General features: G+C 31.9%; 1 protein-coding gene across 3 annotated transcripts in view; it reads left to right on the forward strand.

The window, feature by feature from the left end:
• Positions 1-24853, forward strand: part of LOC148602918 (integrin alpha-8-like) — a 73556-nt gene that overhangs the window by 14512 nt on the left and 34191 nt on the right. The window contains exons 4-9 of one of the 3 annotated variants that reach the window (XM_088553716.1): positions 7381-7501; positions 10215-10297; positions 18205-18266; positions 20785-20833; positions 21561-21647; positions 23790-23837. In XM_088553716.1, coding sequence (XP_088409842.1) covers positions 10264-10297; positions 18205-18266; positions 20785-20833; positions 21561-21647; positions 23790-23837 — 280 coding nt within the window. In that variant the 5' untranslated portion in view covers positions 7381-7501; positions 10215-10263. The remainder of the gene's footprint in view (positions 1-7380; positions 7502-10214; positions 10298-18204; positions 18267-20784; positions 20834-21560; positions 21648-23789; positions 23838-24853) is intronic. The other 2 variants (XM_088553713.1, XM_088553715.1) reach the window with 2 other exon arrangements.

The following is a 24853-nucleotide window of genomic DNA, read 5'->3' on the forward strand; positions in this document are numbered from 1 at the left end:
CTATTTTGACAAATGTGGAAGGTTTTTTGCAAGAAATTATCACTTGGCATTTGCCAGTCAGCCAGTGGTGGTTTCACTCACTGACATCAGCAGATCATTAAAGTCACACTCCTTACTGCTTACACCACTTTGATTAACTTATCTTACAGCTATACATCATTGCATGTCTGAAGGAAGTACCTGTTACTGACATATGGGATAGCAACCTTAAAATCTGTTGTTTTGTTTATGTGATGCTGTCGCTAACATTTCTTTCTTATCTTGTCTATGATGTAATTAATGCATATCTGATTCACTTTGATGTAAATACTGCGAAATGCAGTTGATCACTACTAAGTGTGTTGACCTTTGATGTGCAAAATTTGATTGACCCTTACATGTATCATCATTTTAGCAGGAGACCAATAGGTTTCCCCTTTTTATACTGAAGTTATTAGATATTAATGCAAAGTGAAGACCAATAATTTTTGTTTTTATAGCCCATGGAATCAGTAAAAGCAAATCTAGATGCAGGTCCAGAAATTTTGGAAAGAAAGGGGGTCCTGAAAAAAGGTTGGACTTGCTATTTGCTCATTTTTGTCCAAATTTGTTCTCGTTAATCCGTATTTTGGTCCAACAATTTTTCCCTAAAGCCTGAAGGCAACATGATCAGTTGAAATATCATTTCTGATATGTCTGTAAGATAAAATTAAAATAAACAATTCTAAAACTTTTTCTTGGAAGGAATCGCTCCATAAAGCCTGACAGTTTTAGAAAGTCATTTGACTGATTGTTCATTTACCTGAACTTTTGCAATATAGTATGAATATACAACAGATGAAAGGTTCATCTTTCTTCTTTTAATTAAATTGATTGTTTAACGAATGATAGATACAATGTATATTTATTCAGTCACTTGCTGTTCGCATATACATGTATGAAGCTGTAACCATTGACAGATAAACATGTAAATAAGGAGCAAGGGGATAGCAGAAAAAATACCCATCAAATTTAAATGTATTCAAGGAAAGATTATGTTTTCATTAAATATTTCAATATTTCAATATTATGCCAGCAGCCCTCAGTACCATCAGCACTTTGATTACCAGAATTTACTGTATTGTTGCTCAAAGCACTAAACGCACTTACATGTACATGTATGTACTTCTCTGTCTAAGAGTTAGGCAAAGTCTATATGAGGTGTGGCACTTGAAGAAAAAAAAATACAGAGACTTTTTTGCATTATCCAAGTGTTTTTATCTCATAACATCCAGAATTATCCATGAGAGTGTTTGTAAAGTTTATCTTTTTAAGATATTGAAATATTTCATTTAGTTGAAATGCACTATTGAAAAATGGGGGGCGGGAATTTTCCCTCTATTACCAGTAAGAAAATATCTACATCACAGATGCTTCAGGATTGATTTAAAATAGTTTTTCAGTTGTTTTCTAGATGTATTAAATATATTCCATATTGAGAAAATGATGTGCCACCCATTGCCTGATTCTTAAATGGAATTTTTTGAAATACCTGTTGCTAACATTAAGGATGAGTTTCTGTGCATCTGACTCACACACTTATTTCTTTGTGTATTGTCGATTCTTAGACAACATGTTTATTTTTAGAACTATTTTATCATGATTTCATAGTTCTTTGATGAAGATAACTAAGTGGAAGGTAGGATAGTACGGTCTGACAAGGCATGTCTGTTTTATGATTAACACAGCTTCTTGTTTTATTTATGTAAATAATACTGTGATGATCTCAGTAGAAAAGTTGAGAAAAATTGGCTCTGTTGTAGATGACCTGTAGTATACATATACATGCAATTTTATGTCCAAGTAATTTTAGGTAAGACACAAGTAGAATGCAAGGCAGACAATGACAATTACAATGAAAGGCTAAACAATTTTTGGGGGATAGATTTGTAAAAAAATCAAGGTTTCATAAATAAATATCATAATTCTGGGGATTGTACACCAGTTCTGCCCCTATGAATCTGAGCCTGGCATGTATAATATTCTCTACAACTTCTAATCTCTGTGAGGTAAAAAAACTTAAAAAAGAGAGAAACAACTTTTTGTGACACTGCATAGAAATGTGAAAAAAGAGTCCAGAAGGAGACTTACTTTGGAATGGACTTGTTGATTAACATTATACAATAAGATATTGTAACCCAAGTTTTCTATACAGGACATTTTTATGTAAAATTTTTTTTTGTTTAAAAAAAATAAAAATGTGTGTTTTTTAAGTTTCCATGGCTATTTCAGGTTTTTATAAGTTTCTCTTGCAACCAAAAGTTAGGTAAGGAAATGTACATGTATGTAACCATAAGATTTTTATCAATATCAACCTTGCTTATTAATCTACATGTTAGTGACCTTTAGAGGTCAACAGACAGAATTTTACACTAAGTATCAGTACATGTTTCTTAAGTAATTTTTGATATGCCACCAATTAAAATATCTACAAAACAACTTTTTATTTAAGTGTCAGTCTCTGTAAGGATCAGGTGGTGGGTGAAAAATGGAAGGAACAAAAACACCATTTAGAAAGTTTAATTTGACTTTTTGCACCATCAGAATTAAGGGAAAGAAAACAAGAACTTCCATATCATGTTGGTGCACAGAGTTATAATTTCATTGAAATGCACTGAAAATGAAATTTCAAGGAAAGATAACTTGGTCAAAACCTCATTTTTCTAACATTCCATAGAAAAAGTTCTGAGCAAATCCAATGATGCAGAGATCAAATATGGTCTTTTCAAATAGAGAAAATATCCTTGAGTAATATTACATTGTCAGATCTGTGGGGTTTTGACAAGTATGTTTCTGATTCTTCCCATTTTGCCTGATTCTTACAAACACTTATGCTTAATTACATGTATTAATTACACAACAGTTGATCCTTTTCCTTGATGAAAACATCTCAAAATTCAACACTTACACTTCTAATGGTACTTGTATATCGACTATTTGATTCCAATCAGGGTGGACCTTTGAACCTTTAATTATGTCATACTTTTCAGTTCCATACATAAAGCATTGCCATCTCACTCCTTTTGAAAACCATCAAGCAGTATTAAAATAGTTGTTTTGATTTGACTGTGACATGACTACTAAAGTCAACATTTTGAAAAAAAAAGACTGTGACCTGGCCTTTAAAGTAAACACCCCCCTTAAAAAATCCTGTGTGCTGTGAACTCTAACCATTGTTATGAGTTTCAGATTTTTCATATTTGAAAGTTATGGGACTTCATACAAAAATGTGGTGATTTCCTCTTTTTGCACAAAAACAGAAAAAATGCTTCCACCAAATTTCATGAAGCTTTGGAGAAAAAAATTTGTTGTAGGCCACTATTAAAAGAATGACCGGGTCATGATTTTGAAGACAGGCAGGTGGTTTTTTTTTTTTTTGGTGGTTTTTTTGTGCTTTGGCATTTAATCAACCTCCATATTTATCACTGGAACACAAGGAAAAAAATCACCTGAGATGAAGCGTTTTAGTGACTGCCAGTAAATTTCCGTGTCAGGACCAATGATGGACACAGACGGATTTTCCCGAAAGTAATTTTTTGACCCAGCGACTTTTTTCAGACCTGGTCGGCAAAGGGGAAACAAACTTAATTTTAAATTTGGCCTTGTGGTATGATTGTAAACAAACATACATGTAAATGTTTGTCCTCTATGTACTGTTAGCTATAAACTACTCCAACCTTGTACATGTAGTTCTAGCAAAAAAAAAAACTGTTATTACAGTGTACATGTAGATTAAGGGTATGCCTAAAGATATTCATAAATCTTACATCGATTGGTCATGGTTTATGGAGCGTTCAATTGATTGATCATGGTTTAGGGAGCGTTTGTATCATACTTACAAACTTTGTTTACCACTGCAGGTGTGTGAATTAGGTTTTATGTAGGTGAATAGTACAACATGTGAAGAGAACTGATCATTTTGATGTTTTTTTGGTTGGGGGACAACTATTTGATTCTGTGGAAGGGATGGGGGTAAATTTTGTGGGGGCAAAATTTTTATTTTTCAAATTTTTGTGGTCAGTAGCTTTTTTTCAACCACATTTGGAGCAAATTAATGCATTTCCATTTCTCTGTATGGAGTATCAGGTCTGAAGTCAGAAAATTTATTTATTTTCTAGGAGGTGTAGGCCAGAATATTTATTTCCAAAATCTGCCAATACAGGTGGAGGGATTGCTGTATACTTTTAAAGTATCATTGTTGGTGGGGTACCAATTTTCATGGTTTTTTTGGATAGGCCAAAGCACGAAGTTTAGTTTCCAACGAACAGGAGATTTCCATTGATGTGTATACTGAAAACCCACAAACCACAGATTCAAGAATACACAAACTTGTGTTTCTTCCCTTATTCATGAAAATGGTATCCACAAATTTAAGTGCATTCACGGCTTGTGTAATTTAGTACTAACTTTTGTACAAAGCACTGTGCAGTGGATGAAACATGAATCATAAAGTGTTAGTATTGAATAGAGAGAACATGCAGGGGCGAATCCAGACACTTTGTGAAGGAGGGGTGCCAGCCATGAACTTCAGAGAAAAGGGGGGGGGGTGCTAGGACATTATTTACTATTTTTTGTTAATTTTACAAATGAAATTGACAAATTTTACATACTAGTAAATAGGAGGGGTGCCAACCCCTTGCATCCCCTGGATCTCCCATTGATATGTCCCATGAGTGAAAATATTTATTGAAATTGTCTACCTATAGACATGTATGTTTCAGATTTTAAATTTTGCCTCCTGTATTTGCTCAACCTAAATCTGATAATTGAACAAAGCATTATGTATTTCTCAACTGCTGATATAAGAAACCTTCCTTGAGGTAGATCAAAAAATACCATTGACATTTTGAAATGCTAAATTTAAGATATAAGGTCCATGTTAGATAGATATGAAGTTTTTCCCACAAAATAGCACAATCTTATATATTATTTGATTCATAAAATAAGTCAATTATCTTCTTTAAAGTACTTACACAAGTATTCAGTTTAGATACTGACTGATTTCAACCTCCATTAGAAATGTTTCTTTCTGTCAGAAATTAACAATAAACAATAGAGATCTTTTAATGATAAAGAGGGAAATAGAATCAAGATGAAACAAATGAAGACAAAGTTAGATTTTTGTAATCGCCATAATGAAGCTCTTCAATAATATCTCCGAACAGCTGTTCTGTAAGATTTACAGTAGAATCTGTGTGCTCAGAATCAGGAATTACTGTGGAAGAAATTTAGTTTATGAGGTACCAGTTTTGGTTGCTATGGTTTTTCAGTCAAATTATGAAACCAATTCTCAGCGAAATGGTGAATTTCAATGGCAAACTTTTGAAAAAGTAATAAATTAAAGGAATTTAAGGATTCTTGAAAAAGTGATTTTGACAAGCCATGGATGGTCACTGCGAAAAGATGTAAATACATTTGAAAATTCTTCTTCAGACAGGAGTAGTTATTTCTACACTAAGTAAGGTTTTAATAATCTTTAATCCTCAGCAAGGATGTTAAAATCTAAATTTCATAATTGAGAGTGAATGAGATGGAAGTACAGCTGTTTATTTATAGATTTAGTTACATTTATGTAGGTTGTACTGTAGTGTTTGTATTTTAATGTCTATTCAGCTGTTCAGGAAGCACATCTGGGTCTATTTATGTCCATTTGTCTAATTATTATCTTTTTTCTTGAGCAATAAATTTCTGCATGTTTCTTACTAGATAGAAATCTGGTGATTGGTTAATGTGTTCTTTTATATAGGGTAGTATATTGCAGAAAAGCCATTATTGAGATCTTTCTCTTGTCTTTAACCATGGTCAACTATGTCTTCACTCTATTCTTACTCCATCATATTGAATGAGGAATTGAGATTTTTATAATGACCCCCACCCCACCCCTGAAATCCGAGAATAAACTGAACACATCATTCTTTGCATTTATCAATTTAAAAGTGGGTTGGTTCAGACAGATTTTACTGTATAGTTAAATGGAGACTTTCTAACAGAAAATATGCCATTTTTCAGGTATAGACTAGTTCCGGCCATTTAGGGTCTTTCTTGTAGGTTCAATTCTTATTTACACAGGCCTTTCAATAAGAGTCAGTACCAGGTTATTTTACCCTTCTAAACTAGTGAAAGGTACCTCCAGAATTTGAAAATTTCATACATTTTTATTAAACAAAATGATGAAAAGTACCTCCTACGAAACCAAAGGTACCTGCATTGCAAAAAAAATAATGAAACCCCTGTTTACACTAAGGCACCGACAATTTTTATCTTGGGGATGGAGATGGGGATTTGAAGTCAGATAAGAATTTATTATGCAAATAAATGATTTTTACATGTATTTGTATTTTAGCAGAAACAGAAATAAATATTTCTATTTTGAAATCTGCCTTGTTAAGTAATGGGAAAAATTTAGAATCAATATAAAACTGTAAAAGGCATAAAAATATTAATATATTCAACTTTGTCCTCGTAGGCTTGCCTCGTATTTAAAAAAAAACTAAAAGACTTACAGTCAATATTCTAGACTTTAACTCATGTATAAACTCTCAGCATTTTACTGTTTTCATGTCTGAAAATATTTTTTGCCATCACATACCATAAACATTTATTATAAACTGTATCAGATGTTTACAGGTCCTGAGTATGGATTTTTCGTATGACTCATTCATTGTGCCAGAGCTTACCCTAACTACGTAGACTTTTTGTACCACGCTAGACTTTTTACAATATGGCTTCTGGAAAAAGGTTATATTGATACAAGATTGAAGTCATCACTGCAGAAGTTTTATGGTCATCATCATGAACTTGTGAGTTGTTACGGTGTAACCATCTGCACCATGAGAGAACCCATTTGTTTTACATTTCATAGTTTTCCTTTCCTCTTTCATTTACTCTGGACTTCACTTCTTATGAATAACTTGGCGGGTGTATCTAGGAAAGCAGAGGACTCTTACCCTACTGGTGCACCAGATTCCTGCTCCCAGTTTTTAGTGGGGTCAATATTGCTCATTTACTTCTGTTTTTTTTGTACCTAGTATTTGTTAATTTTACGTTCTTTGTTGTGTGTGTCTGTTTTCCCCGTCGGGTCTTTGTCCTTGGATTGTGTTCTTTAGATTTCTGCTAGAATCTTGGTCATCTTGATTACTCATAGCAGAAGTGTTATTTTTGCTATTTTATGGATAGAATCTGTTACATTTAAAAGATTTTGTTATTTGACAAGATTCACTATTGTGTACCATCTTTTAATGTTTCAAAGATGTACAAGGGTATTTTTAAAACTACAGTGCAGAAATACTACCAATGCATGTATGTATGTTTTTTCTTTTGAATTAGCAGACAACATGTCCTATTTTATTGTTTAATTTTCAGGCTTGTGCTCCAAGATATAAATATCATTCAACACAATTAGATAAAGTTGAGCCTGTAGGATCATGCTACTTGGGACGCCCAGGGTCAACACAATTTGTGGAATATGCTCCATGCAGAAACTGTAAGTCTTTTGAATGAAATGCTAGCGATTGCTATATGTTTTTGAACATATTTGATTAGTTTATATGGATAAAGTGTTTAATATGCAGGTTCAATTTTCAGGACTGTTAGAACAGCTTTAGAATGGCCTCAACAATTTGAAGAAATTGGAGAACTTAGCACTTATAGGTCTCCATATGCAATTATTGTTGGAGATATTGCTTTGCTGTTGTTTGAAATAGCTTTTAAGCTTGCTCTTGACAGAAGTCATGGAAGTATTTGAGTAAACTTTGTATTATTGCTTTGACATACATGTATACTACATGTATATATGACTTAAATGTTGCAAGTATAACTTGTTATGTAAAAAGAGCCCAAAGGGCGAGCCAGTTATTTCTGGAAAAAAAAATCACTGCTTATTTGTATAAAAATGTAATCTGTATAAAATTGTTTTGAGGTCACATGTAAATAAAACCTCATTAATTTACATGTCATTTAGATGTGTAATTTAGATATTATTGCCTGTAATCCTGTGTCAAGATTTGTTGCTTGGTATAAAATTTAAAATGTATCCTTAAGGACATAGACCTAGAGTAAGGAACACAACTCTTACAAATCATTGGAACGTTTGTGTTCAGCATTTTACATCAATCTCATGTAAGCATCAAAGTAACTTGGAGATTTCATTCTGTTTCAAAGGAAAGATCGATAGGCTTTGGTGAAATTGAATATGATACAAACATATCACTGATTTCAAGAGTTATGTCCCTTAGCCTAGGTCTACCTCCTTAATCTCAAACAAACTTTTAATTTAATTTTTAAAAAATTTACAACACGAACTTTAAAGTAAAGTTAATTTTGCAGTTACCATCTTCATTAGGTATTTGTCCACTTAAGCCATCATAAAAAAAATTCCTAGATTCTCATCCAACATTTTCTAAAATTAGGGGCATGCTGGCAAATTTTATTTTTCAACAAATAAAGCTTGAAAAAGTAGAAAATGCTGTCAGTTTGAAAGAATTTGACCTAAATTGGGAAAAAAAATAGATTTAAAATTGTTTGGAGAAGGTTAAAAAATTGGGTTGGGAGGGATGTGAATTTTGGAGATTTTTTATTTTGACCCAATGGAACAAATGAAAATAAGTACACAAGTAAAAAATACTACATTTACAGTTTCAAAAGATATTCAGAAAACTAAAAAAAAATTTTTATCTCCTCAAAAAAGAAAGAATAAAATATATGTTCTTTGTCTTGACTAAGGATTGCTATTCCCTCGCTTAGTTTGTTGCTAGATTTCCATTTTTAGTTTCTTATGGCTGTGAAAAATTGCTTTGTTTTTGCAGTTTTATCAAAAGATTTTGAAGTTTGGAGTAGCATTTAAGGAGTTGTTTGAATTGTGCAGCAATGATTTGTTAAGTGGTGGAAGATTTTGTGCTTGCTCCATGTAGCTGTTGGGTTTAGAGTAAAGCATCTTGACTTTTTATTGAACAATTTTCAGGGTATTATATGATGCCAGCTACATGTAAGGTGTAGTTGTTTGAGCTTTAATCAGTAACATACCAGACTGTATTTGTACATGTGAAGAAACAGCCATTTTAAAAAAAAAATCTTAAATTGATAGAAGAAATATAATTAACTGTTTCGGAAAAAAAATGAATATAATTGAAATTTGTCTATACTGACCCTCTTTTGGAATGTTGAAATTGTTTTGTTTAGGCAGGTATTGATTCAAAATACAAAAAAGATATGTTTCAATGAACCGGAAAAACTTCCAGACAAATTTTGATACATAGTGTATTCAAGGTTTTCTTTGTGCAGCAAGAAATGCTGAAAAGCTCTGAATGGTAAAAAAACAATTTTTTTTTAGTTATATAGGATTTCCCATGAGAGAAGATGATTGTACAGGCAGCATTCAAATGTGATCCACAAATTATTATATGTAACATATCTCATAAAATCTGAGTCACAATGTGCCACCTTTGCACTTGAATCTAAATATATGTGCCCAACAAAGTTGTATAGTGGAGAAAAGCCTTTTAAAATTTGTTAACTTCAGTATATTTTATCCCAGTGTTAACACATGGTAATGAGTTCATGACTAATGTAAAAAAAATAACGAATTTTATAAGCACAAAAATTAACATTTTACAACCACGTTGCTTCAGGTAACAGCTCTGCTTTTAACATTTGGTTCAATTAATGACTAATGTTGAAAATTAACTTATTTTCATATATAAAACAAAACATTAACTTTTTTACAACCATTATATGCTTTTGGTAACTTTCTAGCATTTTATTATTCTACTAATGTGAGAGCCATTTCTGCACTAAGTTTTATTTTGTTTCCCCATCACATCATTTTGAATGATGCTAACAATTAATACATAATAAAGGTTCAGTGACGGATCTTAAAGTTAAAATATAGGGGAATCATTCCGTTTTTATATATTTAACTACCCACCCACTTGATCCACCTTTGATAGTTGGTAATGTTGTTTTAAATTATGGGTCACGCCAATCAAAGTATAAGCGTGAATTTTGCACACTCAAGCACGTTCCTTTTTCTCCCTGAAAGTTGAGAAAACAATAAATATGGTTTTGTGAGATTATTTGTTAAAAAAAAGTAGCATGTGATTTGAGACTTGTTGATAATTTTGTTTCCTCAAATTAGTCTGTTATTGGTATGCTCATGCAGAACAGGGAACTAGGGTTTTATAGCTTTGTTTTGTTTGTAGCGGTTGACAGGCGGCCGGATGATGTGGATCAACATCATAAGCATGGGAAATGTACTGCAGGTTTTTCTGCTGCGTTAAACACAGTAAGTTTATTGTTGTAGCGCAGATCTAAAGGCATTTGTCTTTTAGGGGATCATAATTAAGATATTCATTTCCAGTCCTAAATAATAAAAAAAATTGTTTTATGTTAACATTTTTTAAAAGAATATTTTTTTTATCAATCTGATTGATTTTACATTAAAAATGTTTTGTCCTAAATAATAAAATTTTTTGTTTTATGTTTATACATTTTAAAAGATTGTTTTTTTTTTATCAATTTGATAGAATGTTTTGTTTTTGATTTGCTGATTTAAGGAGGGAGACCTAGGGCAAGGGACATAACTCTTGAAATCATTAATATATTTGTATCATATTCAATTTCACCAAAGGTATTCAAGCTTCATTTGGAACAGAATGAATTAAATCCAAGTTAAGTTGATGCTTCCAAGAGATAGATGTTAAATGTTGAATACAAATGTTCCAATAATTTTCCAAGAGTTATTTCCCTTACCCATGGTTTACTTCCTTAAAAAAAGGAAATTCAAATCTTGAAAGAAGGTACATTTATCAATGAGAAGGAAATATCTTTAGATCAGATTATGATCAGAATTTAGAACTGAAATTAATCACTAATTTGACAGAAGATACTATGTAAGAAAAAAGAGACACTTCTTGGTATTGTGCAAAATCTGTAACTCTTTGTGGGAGCTGTGGTAAATTTAATGATGTCCCCTTGTTCATAGCCTGCTGATGTAAGAAAAAAAGAACATGACTCTGAGCTTTAGTTTTTTCACGATGACAAAAATTGCCAGAACTAGAAAATTCCCTGAAAAAAAGTGCCATTACCAGTAACTGTTGCTGTAATTGTGAATTTCCCCTGCGCAAAGTGGTAATTGGATAATCCACTTGTGTTTCAGTGTAGGATAGGGATTGAGGCATGTTTTCAACTGTTTTCTTTTTGTTGAAATTTTTGCACAGTCAATGCAAATTGCTTCAGTTTTATATTTCCTTTTAAATTGTTACACTAATACAGTAGTCAAATTTTAATTTCAAATTATTTATACAGCTAAATTTTGGTGTTTTTATTTTCAATGTTTTATTTTGCAGTTAATATTTTTACTTTCATTTAATTTTTTTTTAATTTAAATTACAATTTTGTTTGGTTGATATTAGATTAGGGACAATATCATTCAAGACTACATTTCATTTAGGTCCTATCTTGGGAGGGGTTCATTAAAAAAGTGCTTGAATAACACTTATTTTAACTAAAATGTTTTAATAAAAAAAATCACATTTTAACTAAAATATATATTACTAACTAAAATGTAACAATTTAATATTTCAATTTAAAAATTTGGGTCCATTCAAAAACATGTGCATTTTAAATTTGGAACTGGTTCTTTACTTTACGTACTTCATTAAAAAATATAGTTAAAGAGCTGGGATTGGGAAGTTGTTAGGTGTGGTGAAAATTAAGGAACTACTAGGGTAGGTAGCACATGACAGATGGAACTCTGACTAGGATGTATTATTTCTAATTTATTGTCTAATGAAAACTCCATTTAGAGCATGTGCATGTCTGAAGAAGTATATTTTCAGTTATACTTGTATAATATAGCATCTTGATTTGATTTTGCATCATGCATATTCCAAATGCTTTAAATGCACCGTTCATTAGTTTTCTTTTTTTTATCAACAAACTTTTCTTATGTGTAGGATCCTCAAGTGGAGATTTAATAATAGAAGGTGTAGGTGTAAATGGAGACCTGTTGTTTTTTTATGTGGTTTTTAGGGAAAACATTTAAATACTTCTCAGTCTACGAATCAGGCAAAATATGTATAATGTGTGGCACATGAAGAAAAAAGGCAGATATTTTTTTGCATTATTTATGTAATATACCTCTTATGTTCACATCCTCCAGAACTAACCATCAAAGTGTAAAGTCTGCTGTTTTAAAATATTGATACGTGAAATTTAGTTGAAATGCACTATGAAAAAATGGCAGGAAATTTTCCCTGCACATTACCCCAAATAAGGAGAAAATACATTGTAGATCTATGTCACAGATGCTTCAGGTTATATTTAAATAGCTTTTCAGTTTGTTTTCTAGATGTAATGAATATATTTGAGGCTTAAAAGACCAAATTGGAAGATAATGTGCAACCCATTGCCTGATTCTTGTACAGAATGGTGATTTATTTTGATTTATTCCACTTCGTCCATGGGTGGACATAGGGCGATTACAGTTTCTCTCCATTCGCTTCGGTTTTGGGCGATGGTGTTACAATTCTTCCACGTTAGTCCTACTCTCTTCAGTTCAGAGTTCAAACCCCTCCTCCAGGTGTTCTTTGGTCTTCCTCTTTTTCTTTGCCCTTGGGGATTCCAATCTAAAGCTTGCTTTGTAGTGTTTTTATTGTTCTTCCTTAAAGTATGACCAATCCATTTCCATTTTTGGGTTCGAATGGTGTTTTCTATTGGTTGTTGTTTTGTTCTTTGCCAGAGTTTCTTGTTTGTTATTTTTTCTGGCCATCTGATATTCAGTATATTTCTTAGGCACTTGTTAACAAAGACTTGTATAGATTTCATGGTGTTTTCTGTTTCTCTTCAGGTCTCGCAACCATATAACAGGACAGACTTAACATTGCTGTTGAAAATTCTGATCTTAGTAGCCGTTCTCAGTGTTCTACTTTTCCATACTGGCTTTAGAATGGAAAAAGCCTGTAATGCTTTCATCTTTCTGGCTTGTACATCTTCGTCAGTGCCTCCAGTTGTACTCATGACACTTCCAAGGTACATAAATTTATCTACATTCTCTATCTGTTGGTTATTTACCAATATTGGATCCATCTGGTTTTGTTGGATTCTCATGGCTTTGGTTTTGGCTGTGTTGATATACAATCCTGTTCTTTTAGCTGTTTCTTCGAGATGGTTGACCTGGTGTTGGGAATCTTGAAGACGATGCGATAGTGTGCATATGTCGTCTGCAAATTCGAGGTCTTCTAGACGAGATGTTAGTGTCCATTGTATACCATGAGGGTCGTTGTAAGCTGTTGTTGCTATCCAGTCGATGACTATGAGAAAGAGAAGGGGAGAGAGAATGCATCCTTGCCTTACGCCAGTTGTTACAGGGAAAGGATCCGTCAATGTACCAGCATGTATGACCTGACAGGAGAATTCCTCATACAGTAACTTAATCATGGAAATAATCTTAGGTGGAATCCCATAGTGTCCTAGGATGTTCCACAAGACCTGATGATCTATGCTGTCAAATGCTTTCTGGAAGTCAATAAAGTTTAGATATAGGGATGACTGCCATTCGATCGTTTGCTCGATAATTATTCTGAGTGTAGCAATCTGGTCGACACATGATCGTTCTTGTCTAAATCCAGCTTGTTCATCTCTCAGCTTGCTATCAATCTCTTCTTTCATTCTTTGTAAGATTATACTGCATAGGATTTTACTAGGAATGGACAAAAGAGTTATTCCTCTCCAGTTGTTGCAATTGGATTTGTCCCCCTTTTTAGGTAGTTTTACCAAGAGTCCCTTTTGCCAGTCTTTTGGAATTTTTTCTTTTTCCCATATTTGGTTTAATAGCTCAAGAAGATATTGAATGGTAGTGTCATTCATGGACTTGAGGGCATCTGGTGGTATGCCATTGATTCCCGCTGCTTTCCCATTCTTAAGATGTTTTAGGGCTTTTCTTACTTCATTTTCGGTAATTTTGTCAGTCTCTATGTTAAGTGTTGGACCTTCTTCAAGTATTGGTGGATTTGTTGATTTTATACCATATTTTTAGGAAAAACATTTTTAGGAGAAGGGGGCTGTGTCTTGAAGACATTGGTTTGAAAATTCTTTGTACTTCTTGAGGACTAATATCTTAAAAATTTGGAGGTTGTATAATTCTAATCATATCACAAAAGAAAAAAATGAATTGGTACAGAAAAGTAAAATAGATACAAATGTCAGGGCCTAAGCTAGAGGGAGAAATGGGCAAAAACTTCTCCTTGTTTGTGCTCACTTCTCCCATTTTTCTTTGAGAGGGAGAAGTTTTATTAGGTTACATAAACTTAATGTCAACATTGTTATTTTTCAAACATAATTTACAAAAACTTCTCCTTGTCATCAATATCTAGATTATGCCCTGAATGTATTAAGAAAGATGTCTTCTACAGTATTAGACAATCTGAAGATGGATACTGATAAATAGAAAACTATGTGATATCAGCTTTTCCACTAGAAAATAGAAAAGTTCAGACTATTTTCAGTTGGGCATATTCTGCTATTATTATCCTGAAAATAAAAGCTGGTTACAGAACTATAGAATTCTAATCTGACACTAGAAAAAAAAATTGGAATTGAAAGTATGTCTGTTTAGTTGTAAGAGAGTAAGAGTTCAATAAAAGATTTATTTCACAAAGTAATTGGAATATGGCTATTCATTTATATTTCTTGACATATCAATTAATTGTATATGGTACGATTTATTGCTTTTCTCTGTATTTGTCTTGTAGTTAGTTAGTAATTGGATAATGTGTTTGTTTACTTTTCACAGTCAGTTTTGATATGTACAAGTGTTTTGTTAGAGCAAAAAAAATCTTTTTTAAATTACTCGAACACATTTCATGTTGGAGTAAATTTAATGATCATCTCTTGAAAACCTAGAAAATAAAAAAAAAGAATATTTTTTTTAAACATTTCTTGACCACAATGTTGCAGCAAAATTGTACAAAACCTTCCTATTTTATAGGTCTTGAATATGAGATGTCTATTAACCTTTTAAGGAATAACAAAAAAAAACTCATCAGGTGACAATTTAAGAAAAAAAAAATACTTTGACTCAGTATGAAGGAATTTTGAATTTAAGGATTAAGGACCAAACAAGTGCTACTCTAGATCTGTACTGTAAAGTCTTCGTGAATACTGAGGAGCACCTGACATCTAACTCTTTCTGTCCTTGCCTTATTCTGAAGTTGTGGCTACTTGTGTGTGTTTGCGTGTGTGTAAATGTGTGTGCTGCTTTGAAACATACTGGTACATGTATTTATGGAACAAATCTGCAGCACTTTTGCAATAGTAGTGAAGTTAAACTATGAGCCCATTTGTTAGTTTGTTGATTTTTATTGCCGTGGATCGTTACAAGTTTCAGCACAGGAAGAGCCAAAAAAAAAAAAAATGGAAACATTCAGGCAGTAGGCTAGCAAACTGCTTCATACACATTATTGAAGTGAGACATTGACATTATTTTATTCACTTTTGTCAGAAAAACAAACCAAGATAAAATTGTTGTTATTGCTATGATATATTAGGTGCTTACTGATGATTTATAAGAATTAATGAAGTCATATGTGTCACAACCTTTATGACACAATGGATAAAAAGTTAACAAGTTTGTATTCATGTTTAATGTAATATTTGTTGTGTAAATCTGTGTTTTATGTCTTATACTTCTTGTGTGTTTTCATTGTAACCAAGATTGTGTGTTGTTTTTTTTTTGTGTTTAGTTTTTTGATGTGATTACTTTGTCACTATTGAACAAAAAACAAAGAAATTTTTCTTTAAATCAAAGAAAAAAAAAACAAAATATCTAGTAAAAGCTCCATTTATCTCTTAATGAAACAGCTTGTCTTTCAGTGAAGTGGTTTTATCCCAAGGGAGATAATTGTTTGTTGTTTAATAAAGTTGCCTCCCTTTGTGGTCAGGAACATTGGAAGATATTCTATATTCTAAGATAATTTAAAAATGGCATGATCCTATTAGCACAAAATAAGAAAAAAATATGAGTGTATGTAGAGGCATGAATAATCAAAGACACTCATGAACACATTTTTATTTAAAACACTTTTGAAAAGTTTGGTAATATATTTAGCTTTGTTCATATTTCTTTAAAAGCTTATTTTGTTCAAACCAACCATGAAAATAATAAGATTTTTCATAAGCTATACATGTCCATCACAAAATAAGGCTTTTTAAAATAAAAAAGGGGGGATGCCAGCTACATTTGTATATACCTCAATTATAATTGCTATAGATTTTTGTCTGAAAGACTTGGTATTTATGCTGCATATATTTACAAATCTTGCACTCTGAAGATATATTTAATAAATACACATATTAAAATGTTTAATGAACACCACTATAGTAACTGCTTTTTTTCAGCTATATTTCTCTTTTGTCTTAGGCGCAGTGTATACACATACATCACTTTATCAGTGATTATTTTGCCTTCTGAACTGCATAAGGCATGTTCAAGATTACATTGGAATTGACACATAGGGAAAACCATGCTAGCGAGCAGAAAATTAAAAAAAAATTATAATGGAATGCTCTGCTTTTCTCTAAGGATTGCAATCCTTCGTGATGCTATGCACTATTTAGACAGCCATTTCTTATTTTTTGCTTAGTTAATTAAGTTACAGCCTCATACAGTGATGATATTCAGGGAATAGGGATGTTTTTCCTCTGTTTTAAAGACAATAACCTGATAGACTGTCTTGGGAAAACTGGATCATCTTGAGTTTCTATCAGGCAATTTACCTGCTGACAAATTCCATATATTGTACCAATGTACAGATTGTATTAGAATCCATGCCTGTTAAAAGTTTAAAACACTTTCTCAATTGTCCAGTACACTATCTAGGGCAGTTCATTAGATATTTGTCATTTGATCAGGAGAAGATCAACTCTATTCCTTGAATATTATCACTACATGCGCTGTAAAATTTTGAGGCAAACTAATCACTGCTATAGCTCTAGTAAAAATTTTGCAAATTATTGATCTTGAACTTCATGAAATCATGCTCAAACCTCATTACAGCAAATGTTTGAACTTTATACAGTCATGCTAGAAACTCATCATGCCTAGTTTCATGCAGATTTTAATCTGTATGAATGTAATTTATATATATATATATATATATATATATGGTAGATCAAAAGTGCCATTGTGCTACATGTGTTGTTTATGTGAATGAACCAGAAAGTCCAATTTACAGCTAATAAAAAAAATCAATAATTGATAGATTTAAGCAGTCACTTTCCTCTTTCTTGCAACTTATGAAAAATCTTGATTCTATAGTGGTAGATCCTGGATTTCAGGTTAGGGACATTAGTATAATGGCTGGCAAAGCAATACAATTTTCAGAGTTGAATTTGTGAAAAATCAGGATATGCTAAGTAAACTATTTATTCCCAATTTAAGAGTGGGGTTATGTCCCAGGTCTATATCTAAATTGTGTTTCATAAAGTTTTGAATGATTTAGCTTATTTCTGTTAGAAACTGTTGTGGTTTGCATAAAATCAATACTATTATATGTTTGGCTCTCTGAATAGAGGTAATGTAAACCAGGAAATTTTCATGCTGTCTTTTTTTCGCAATTTCTGTGATCAATCTTAACTTTCGTGCAGCTTTAAATTGCGGATTGTTCCCTGAATCACATTAGAAAATATTCATGACAGTTTAATTTTAAGGTTACAGGTCTTACTGAGAAAATAGCAGAAATAAAACTGCCATGAAAATGTCATGATTTACAGTATTACTATTTTTTTCTGTAAAAAATTCCACTTGAACAGAATATATTCATGAACATTCATTATTATTACTTATTTGTGTACTTTCCTACATTGGAATGCCATTTGCACATTTGAACTCATTCTGTATTCTTTTCAAAACATATACTGGTACATGTGGCTGAATGAAATTAAAATGTAGCAAACTGAATCTGATTGTCAAATACTGTTTTCATTATCACATGTCAATCCCCAAATTTCCATATCATCTTCTCCCACAAATCCATATTGAAATTCCCACAACTCCATTTCACTATTCTATTTCACTATTCCCACAATTCTATTTTACTTCCTGTGAATGAACTTTCTGGTTGTCTGTTGTCTATACATTGTATATCCTTAGTTAGATCTTTAGTATAGACCGAATGCTCCTTCTTTTTTCAGCTAATTGGGGTTTTCATAGACAAGGATTTTGTCAAGCAGGATTCAGTGCCACCTTAGCAAATGTGAGTTATTTTCTCCTTGTAAATTATGCCACATTTTTTTGGGATATGGGTAATGAACTAACTATATCTGTTTTATAAGTTTAAATAGACATTTTAGTTTTTTAGTACTAATATTGTTTTTTTCTTCTTTTCAGTTGGGTTGAGTTATTACCCTTTAAAAGTTGTTACTTTTGACTGCTTTCTTTCAATTATGTTTTAGAAATAATCTGTTATGTGAAATAATGTTTGAATGCTGAAGTTAAAAAAGTACTTAAGGGCATTTGTAATTAGCTTTTTGGCCACTAAACATAAATTTTCTGTTTCCCTTTCAGAACAGCTTTCTTGTAGCATTTTACCAAAGCAAATAGTATCTTTTTCAATATCTTATAAAACTTAGAAAATTTAGTTCTTAGAAATTTCTTTTCAAGAGAAAGTAAAGGAATAATATGATTGACCCTAGATATGACCTTCTTAAAAAGTTGACCTTTAACCTGTTTGTTATAGTGGTAAATTCTTACCAGCTTTCTCTTCATGTTGAAGGACATGACCTTATACTGTTACCATTATCTGGACAATTTCAAAATTACCTTTCTAGTTACATATTGATGTCCTTTTACCTAGTTTATCATCAATAGATATAAGAGAATGTGCCTTTTGAACTATACAACCAACAATGAATAGAAGAAAGATGCCCTAAAACATGACCTAATGACCTTTCATTCACTGATATTTTCAATAACATGCCCTTTGACCTACTTGTAACTGATGGGTTCATATCTCCTACCTCTTGGCCAACAATTCACATAAGCAATAATGAATGGATAAAACAAAGAAGGTTATAAGATAAAAGAGATAAATGTTTCTGTCTATCATCAAAATGTTTATAGAACAGGTGATAAGCTAATTACTAGGCCTATACACATTTTGACATAGGGTAAAATATGGACTGGTGCCTAGATATGAAGTTGATTGGGGCATGGGTGAAAATGTGGTAGGCATGGATTGGTTGCCTGGGTATAAATTAGATTAATCAAATCTGACAATGCTGGATTAGTTTATATAAATATTATTTTTGAATAGTGAAGGATTCAAAAGGGGAAAAAAAATTCTTCCTTGAAGTACATATATGTGACACTTAAAAGCACCAATATCATACATTTGTTAAATTTACTACCTAAAATAGGGCAGTGAAATATTTAATACATGGCATTTACTGTGCTTAAATCTACAGTGACAAAATAAGCATTCAAGTTGATATTAAATAATTTTTTGCCATAGCTGACATGACATCAGACTGCTTATTAAAGCCCAAAAGGCCTGTCAAAGGCAAACTTTGCCCTATTGAAATTAATTGTCCTATAAGACCCAAGCTCAAAGTAAGTTTATTGTCCAACCACTTCATCAATAACAGAATATGATCCTGAAATTTGCTGCTGAAATTTCACCTACCTTAAAGTGTATATTCTTTTCTTCAATCTTACATCATTCTAATGTATAAAATAATAAAGATGTCTACTTAATAACAATTTTGCTTCAGTAACACTAGTGTACATTTTTATCTTATTTTATTTATCAAAACCAGAAATACCTTTTGACAGAAGTGATGAGGAATGTAGTCTTTGATGACTACAACACCATAAAATACTTTTTTCATAATTACATAATGATCTTATTTACACATCAAAGTATTTATTTACAAATAAAAGGAAAAGATCCATGAATAGAAAAATGTTTTATGTAAGATATCAGATACCTGGATCAAAAGGTCGGTATTTCATCTTATGATTCTGTCTATACATGAAACATATGGAGATTTGTCTGGGTTTCTAGTGAAAATTCTTTCTTTCTATCTTTCAAATAAACAGAGTAAAGGCAGATTTTGCATAGAATTGAAGTATATTTTTTGTGTTTTTGGCAAAAAAAGATTATTTTATGATAACTGGAGCAAATGCTGATTTTTAATTTAGAATGAAGAGATTTTTGTTGCAGATTTACAAATTAAATGTAAACATTTTCATCCTAATTGCTTAAAGTCAGTTAATCAGTCCTGCCAGCTGGCACCCAAATGGAACACATGCATATTTCTGCATTAATTCTTACATCTAAATTTTTGTTCTTGATACTGGCATTAAAAATACAAATCTTGTATTTAAAGTATCAATGTTTAAAAGGTAGTGATTTTATAGCAAATAAAACAGTAAACTTCAGAAGATTGAATTGGTCTTCTTCTAATGGAATGACCATCACCTAATTAACTGTAGTATATTGGACTCTTTAGGAAAAGATTAAAACTCCACAGTTGTCTAGTTAACTACAGTAGGCAGTCTATAATATAATGGTCATTCAGTCAAAAGAAAACCAACTCTGTCCACTCTTTACTATTTCATTTGCTGTAATCTTTATTACAAATTTAAAATTGTTTGCTCTTTCTTAAAATATACTCTGAAACTAAACTAAGGTACCATTTTTTCTTGTTTAAACATTGTTTTATTTGGTAAAGGTCATGACATTAATGTATGATTGCTGAACTACATTGCAGGCAGGGACCAGAATGTTGATTGGTGCACCAGGTGCTTTTTACTGGCAAGGTACTTTAGAATCATCTTGTATTAAAACTGTAATTAGGGTCTATGATTATATATTCATATGCCCCCTATTTTGGTGTTTAAATAAACTACAGGTGCAGTTACATAGATTGGGAAAAATGGGAGGGGTTCAAATAAGCCATTATTTAATAATTTTTGCCTAAATTTTACACAAAATTATTTTGTAATTTTGCATCAAGACTTGACGAGGGGTAGGGGTTACAATCAGGTGAGTCAATGGGTCTGCACCTTATTGTATATGTCACCTGCAACCTAAGAAAGTACTTCCTCATGAGTACTATGCTGAAAATTGTGTAATTGTCGTATTATGTGGTATCTAAGATTAGGGCATTGTTCTAAGGACAACTGATTGACAAAGCAGAAAATCAAATAACAAATAATAAAGGAAAAAATTGCTTTTAAAGAAGACACAGAGAAACTATGAACAAAAAATGTTGCCTTCAAAGAAGGAAGAAAGGAAAATTTTGTATAATGGAATGTTTCATTTTTTATTCAAGCATATCATACAGCAAATTTAACATGTAATGAATTTAATTTTTGATGACTAAACTTTGAAAATTAGCTTTATTCTGTCGAAAAGTTACCCACTTGTGTATTCCAGAGTAAGATTGCTGCAAAACTTTGCCATCATCATTAGCAAATGTTTAAGATGAATTCCTTGTGTTCAATCTGCATATTTATAATGATTTGTTCCCAATATTTTTCTCAGGACAAGTATACAGTGTATTTATTGATAGAAACAACCAGGGAGTTAGTACAAATGAAGGAGGCATGTCAGAGGATGACTCTTATAGAGGTAATGATATAAATAACACATTCTCTTCTTGAATTGAACAATTATCTGTTTGTTTTGTCAAGCACAGATTGAGATCATATAGGATGGGATGATATATTCTGAAAGAACTTGTTTTTAATGGAATTGAACCATTAGTTTGTTGGTTTTTAAGGAGGTGGACCTAAGGTAAGGGACACAACTCTTAAAAATCATTGGAAAGTTTGTATTCATAATTTTACATCCATCTCATATAAGCATCAAAGTTACTTGGATTGATTTCATTCTGTTTCAAATGAAAGCTTGCTAGGCTTTGCTGAATTGAATATAATACAAACATATCACTGATTTTAAGAGTTGTGTCCCTTACCCTAGATCTACTTCCTTAAATTTGTACGTTTTTCAAGAAATAGAGTTGGTCTTTCTAAGATTGAAAGATCATTACTTGATAAATGGGATAGGTAACTGTACAATTGATGAAGAGATTTTTTTTTATTAGACTATGGAATGATTAAGAAATAAATCTTTTTGTTAATTGTACAGTTACCTACCTAAGGAAACCCAGCATGTAATGGTCATTCACTCAACTCTATTTCCTGAAAGAATCTACAAATTTTAAAACCTGCAAAGAAACACACTAATTCTAAACCAGGATTGTTGAAAAACATGAAAACAAATACTTCCAGAATATGCTATCTTATACAATCTCAAATCACCAACTCTATTGCATGAAGTTTATAATTGTATTTGCTGTAAATTTCAATGAAATGGAGTATATGGAAAAGAATCAGAGCACCTTAACTAAGAGTATTCAGTGGTTTGAAACTTTACTTTAAACTTTACTGACATACAACATTGCTCATTTTTTTGCTGAATTTGCAAATATTAAATGGTGAATAACCTTTTAATGATAAGAGATTTACTTGACAATTTGTTGATAAAACAGTTTGTCTGAGGTCATACAGCATCTTCGCTGTACAGTTAAACTTGTGTTTCAGCTATTATATATTGTTGTTTTAATCTTTAGAAAGTCAGGGTTAATTATCAATCATGTGTTTGAACTGTACTGAGTGTCTTTGTATAAATCTAGTACAAAGAACATAAGTTCAGTGCTCTACAACTAAAAGAATTCTTCATAGGGTGCAGCTTGATGTGGCTGCTGAGGTTGTGCAGTACAGTTTTGGACAAGTATGCAAAAAACATTCAAACGATATAGCTTCAAATTTGGATACTTTTTGAAGATTTAATCATCAAATTTGTCATCTTCATGGAATGTAAACGAGCTTTTAAATACCACTCCAGCTGAGGATCATGCAAAATGTGATTCATGGATAAAAAGCCTACATATTTTTATTTTTGATATTTTGTTTGAAATGTCATAGTAAACAGAAATTAACATGTGGTTTTTCATATAACCCATGCTCTTAGGAGATAAAAATTGTATAGAATACACTGTAGATTTCAAAATTAAGGGAGATAACTCTGTAATTGACGCTCAAATACTATAGAATCTACTGGATTTTCAATCTTGATTATCTTCTAAGAGCAGGCAGATTGGAATGAATAAATACATATTTCATAGTAAAGACCCATAAAACAACTTAATTACAAAAATAAATATATGTAGCCTTTTTTAGGGTGTATCACATTTTTCAGATTTGCATGATTCATACTAAGACAACTACTTAAAATGATTTACAGAGTAAGCTATGTAAAGTAAGCATGAAAACTTGCTTTTCATATGGATATTTCAGTTATATGTTAAATTAGTTGAATCCTAATTTAATGAAAAGGGCAACTATTTTGCTGTAAATGTGTATAGTGATGATTTTGGGCCAGCTGCAGCCTGCCCTGTGGTGTGAGGGTCTGAAGACCAATGGATGATCTTGGGCTGACATTTTCATCCTGTTGGGGTTGTTGTCTTTTTGACATATTTACCTACCTATTCTTGTTACATTATTGGTCAAATTTTAAGGGAGATGGGAGGGGAGAAATTTTTTATCTGGAAAATAGGTAGAAATTAGAAATTAGACCTGACCTGAGTGCCACAAAACTTAAAATATATTTAGTAAAGTAATAAAAGTCTGAGATCATACATAGCTGAACTTAATGTTCCCCTTGATTGGACAAAAGCTTATTTTGATATTAATTAATTTCCATTTCCAGGTTACTCATCTGCTGTGGGAGATTTCGATGCTGACAATACTACACAAGGTTTGTTTCTATACATTGCACTAACAGTACAGCCCAGCAGCGGTTAAAATTTACTTCTAGAAGTGAAAGATCCTGGACTATTTTGCATCTTAATCAAAAAGTCCTCAATAATACTAAATGTTAAGTATGGTAGGCCCAGGACCTAGGTACATTAAATATCAGTAGTCCTGCATTAGGAATTGAGGGTACGGGACCTCAAACCATTGCTAACTTCAACCCCTGATTCCTATGTACATTTTATGTATCTGTAACAGGAGAGCCTGATTTGACTCACAAAATTATACTCTGCCACAGAGATTCGAACCCTAGACCGCTCGGTGACAAGCCAGCGACAAACCGGTTAAAGAAGTTAATCCTTCAGCCAAGTCAATGAACTGGCTGTTTAAATCTCACTACCTACTACAATGCAGGTAGATCGCCGTCAACATATTATGTACTCAACAATTTGCTGAGAAAATTTCACTTCTTGTGGCTGTAGAACTGACCTAAATGTTGCCTTTAGGGTTAATGGGTGTAGCATCACTTAAAAAAAGTGTTATATTGGGATTTTATATAGGGTTAAATAACTAACACTGGTAGTTCTAGATGCTATGAAACATAATGTCAGACATAAACAAAATTTATACATCAATTTCATTGATTTTTTTTTCAATTTTTATTATGATTTTTGATTTTCTTTATATTAGAATAAGGTTGAAATAAATGGAGTTCAATATATCAGAAAACTTACATAATTGCCTGTTATTCAGTCAGTGTACTGGGTTTCAGCTTTCCCATCACCCTGGGCAAATGCAATTTGTGTTGGAAAGTTGTGTATTATGTTATACTTTGCGTTTCGCAAGTAGAAAACTTGAAATTTTGAAGGATTTGTTAAGTTCTGAAATCAGACTTTAACTGTGGGAAAAGTAATCCTTCTTTGGGGTTTTCAGAGAGTCTTTGAATTCACAGTAGTCTAGGAAATTTTTATTTATGGTTTTTGAAGTTATAGTACATGTCAATAAACACATGCTGAAAAA

The sequence above is a fragment of the Perna viridis genome, chromosome 11 (assembly GCF_037379345.1).
Source record: "Perna viridis isolate PV_CMFRI_1.1 ecotype Kerala chromosome 11, ASM3737934v1, whole genome shotgun sequence".
Taxonomy (NCBI): Eukaryota; Metazoa; Mollusca; class Bivalvia; order Mytilida; family Mytilidae; genus Perna; species Perna viridis.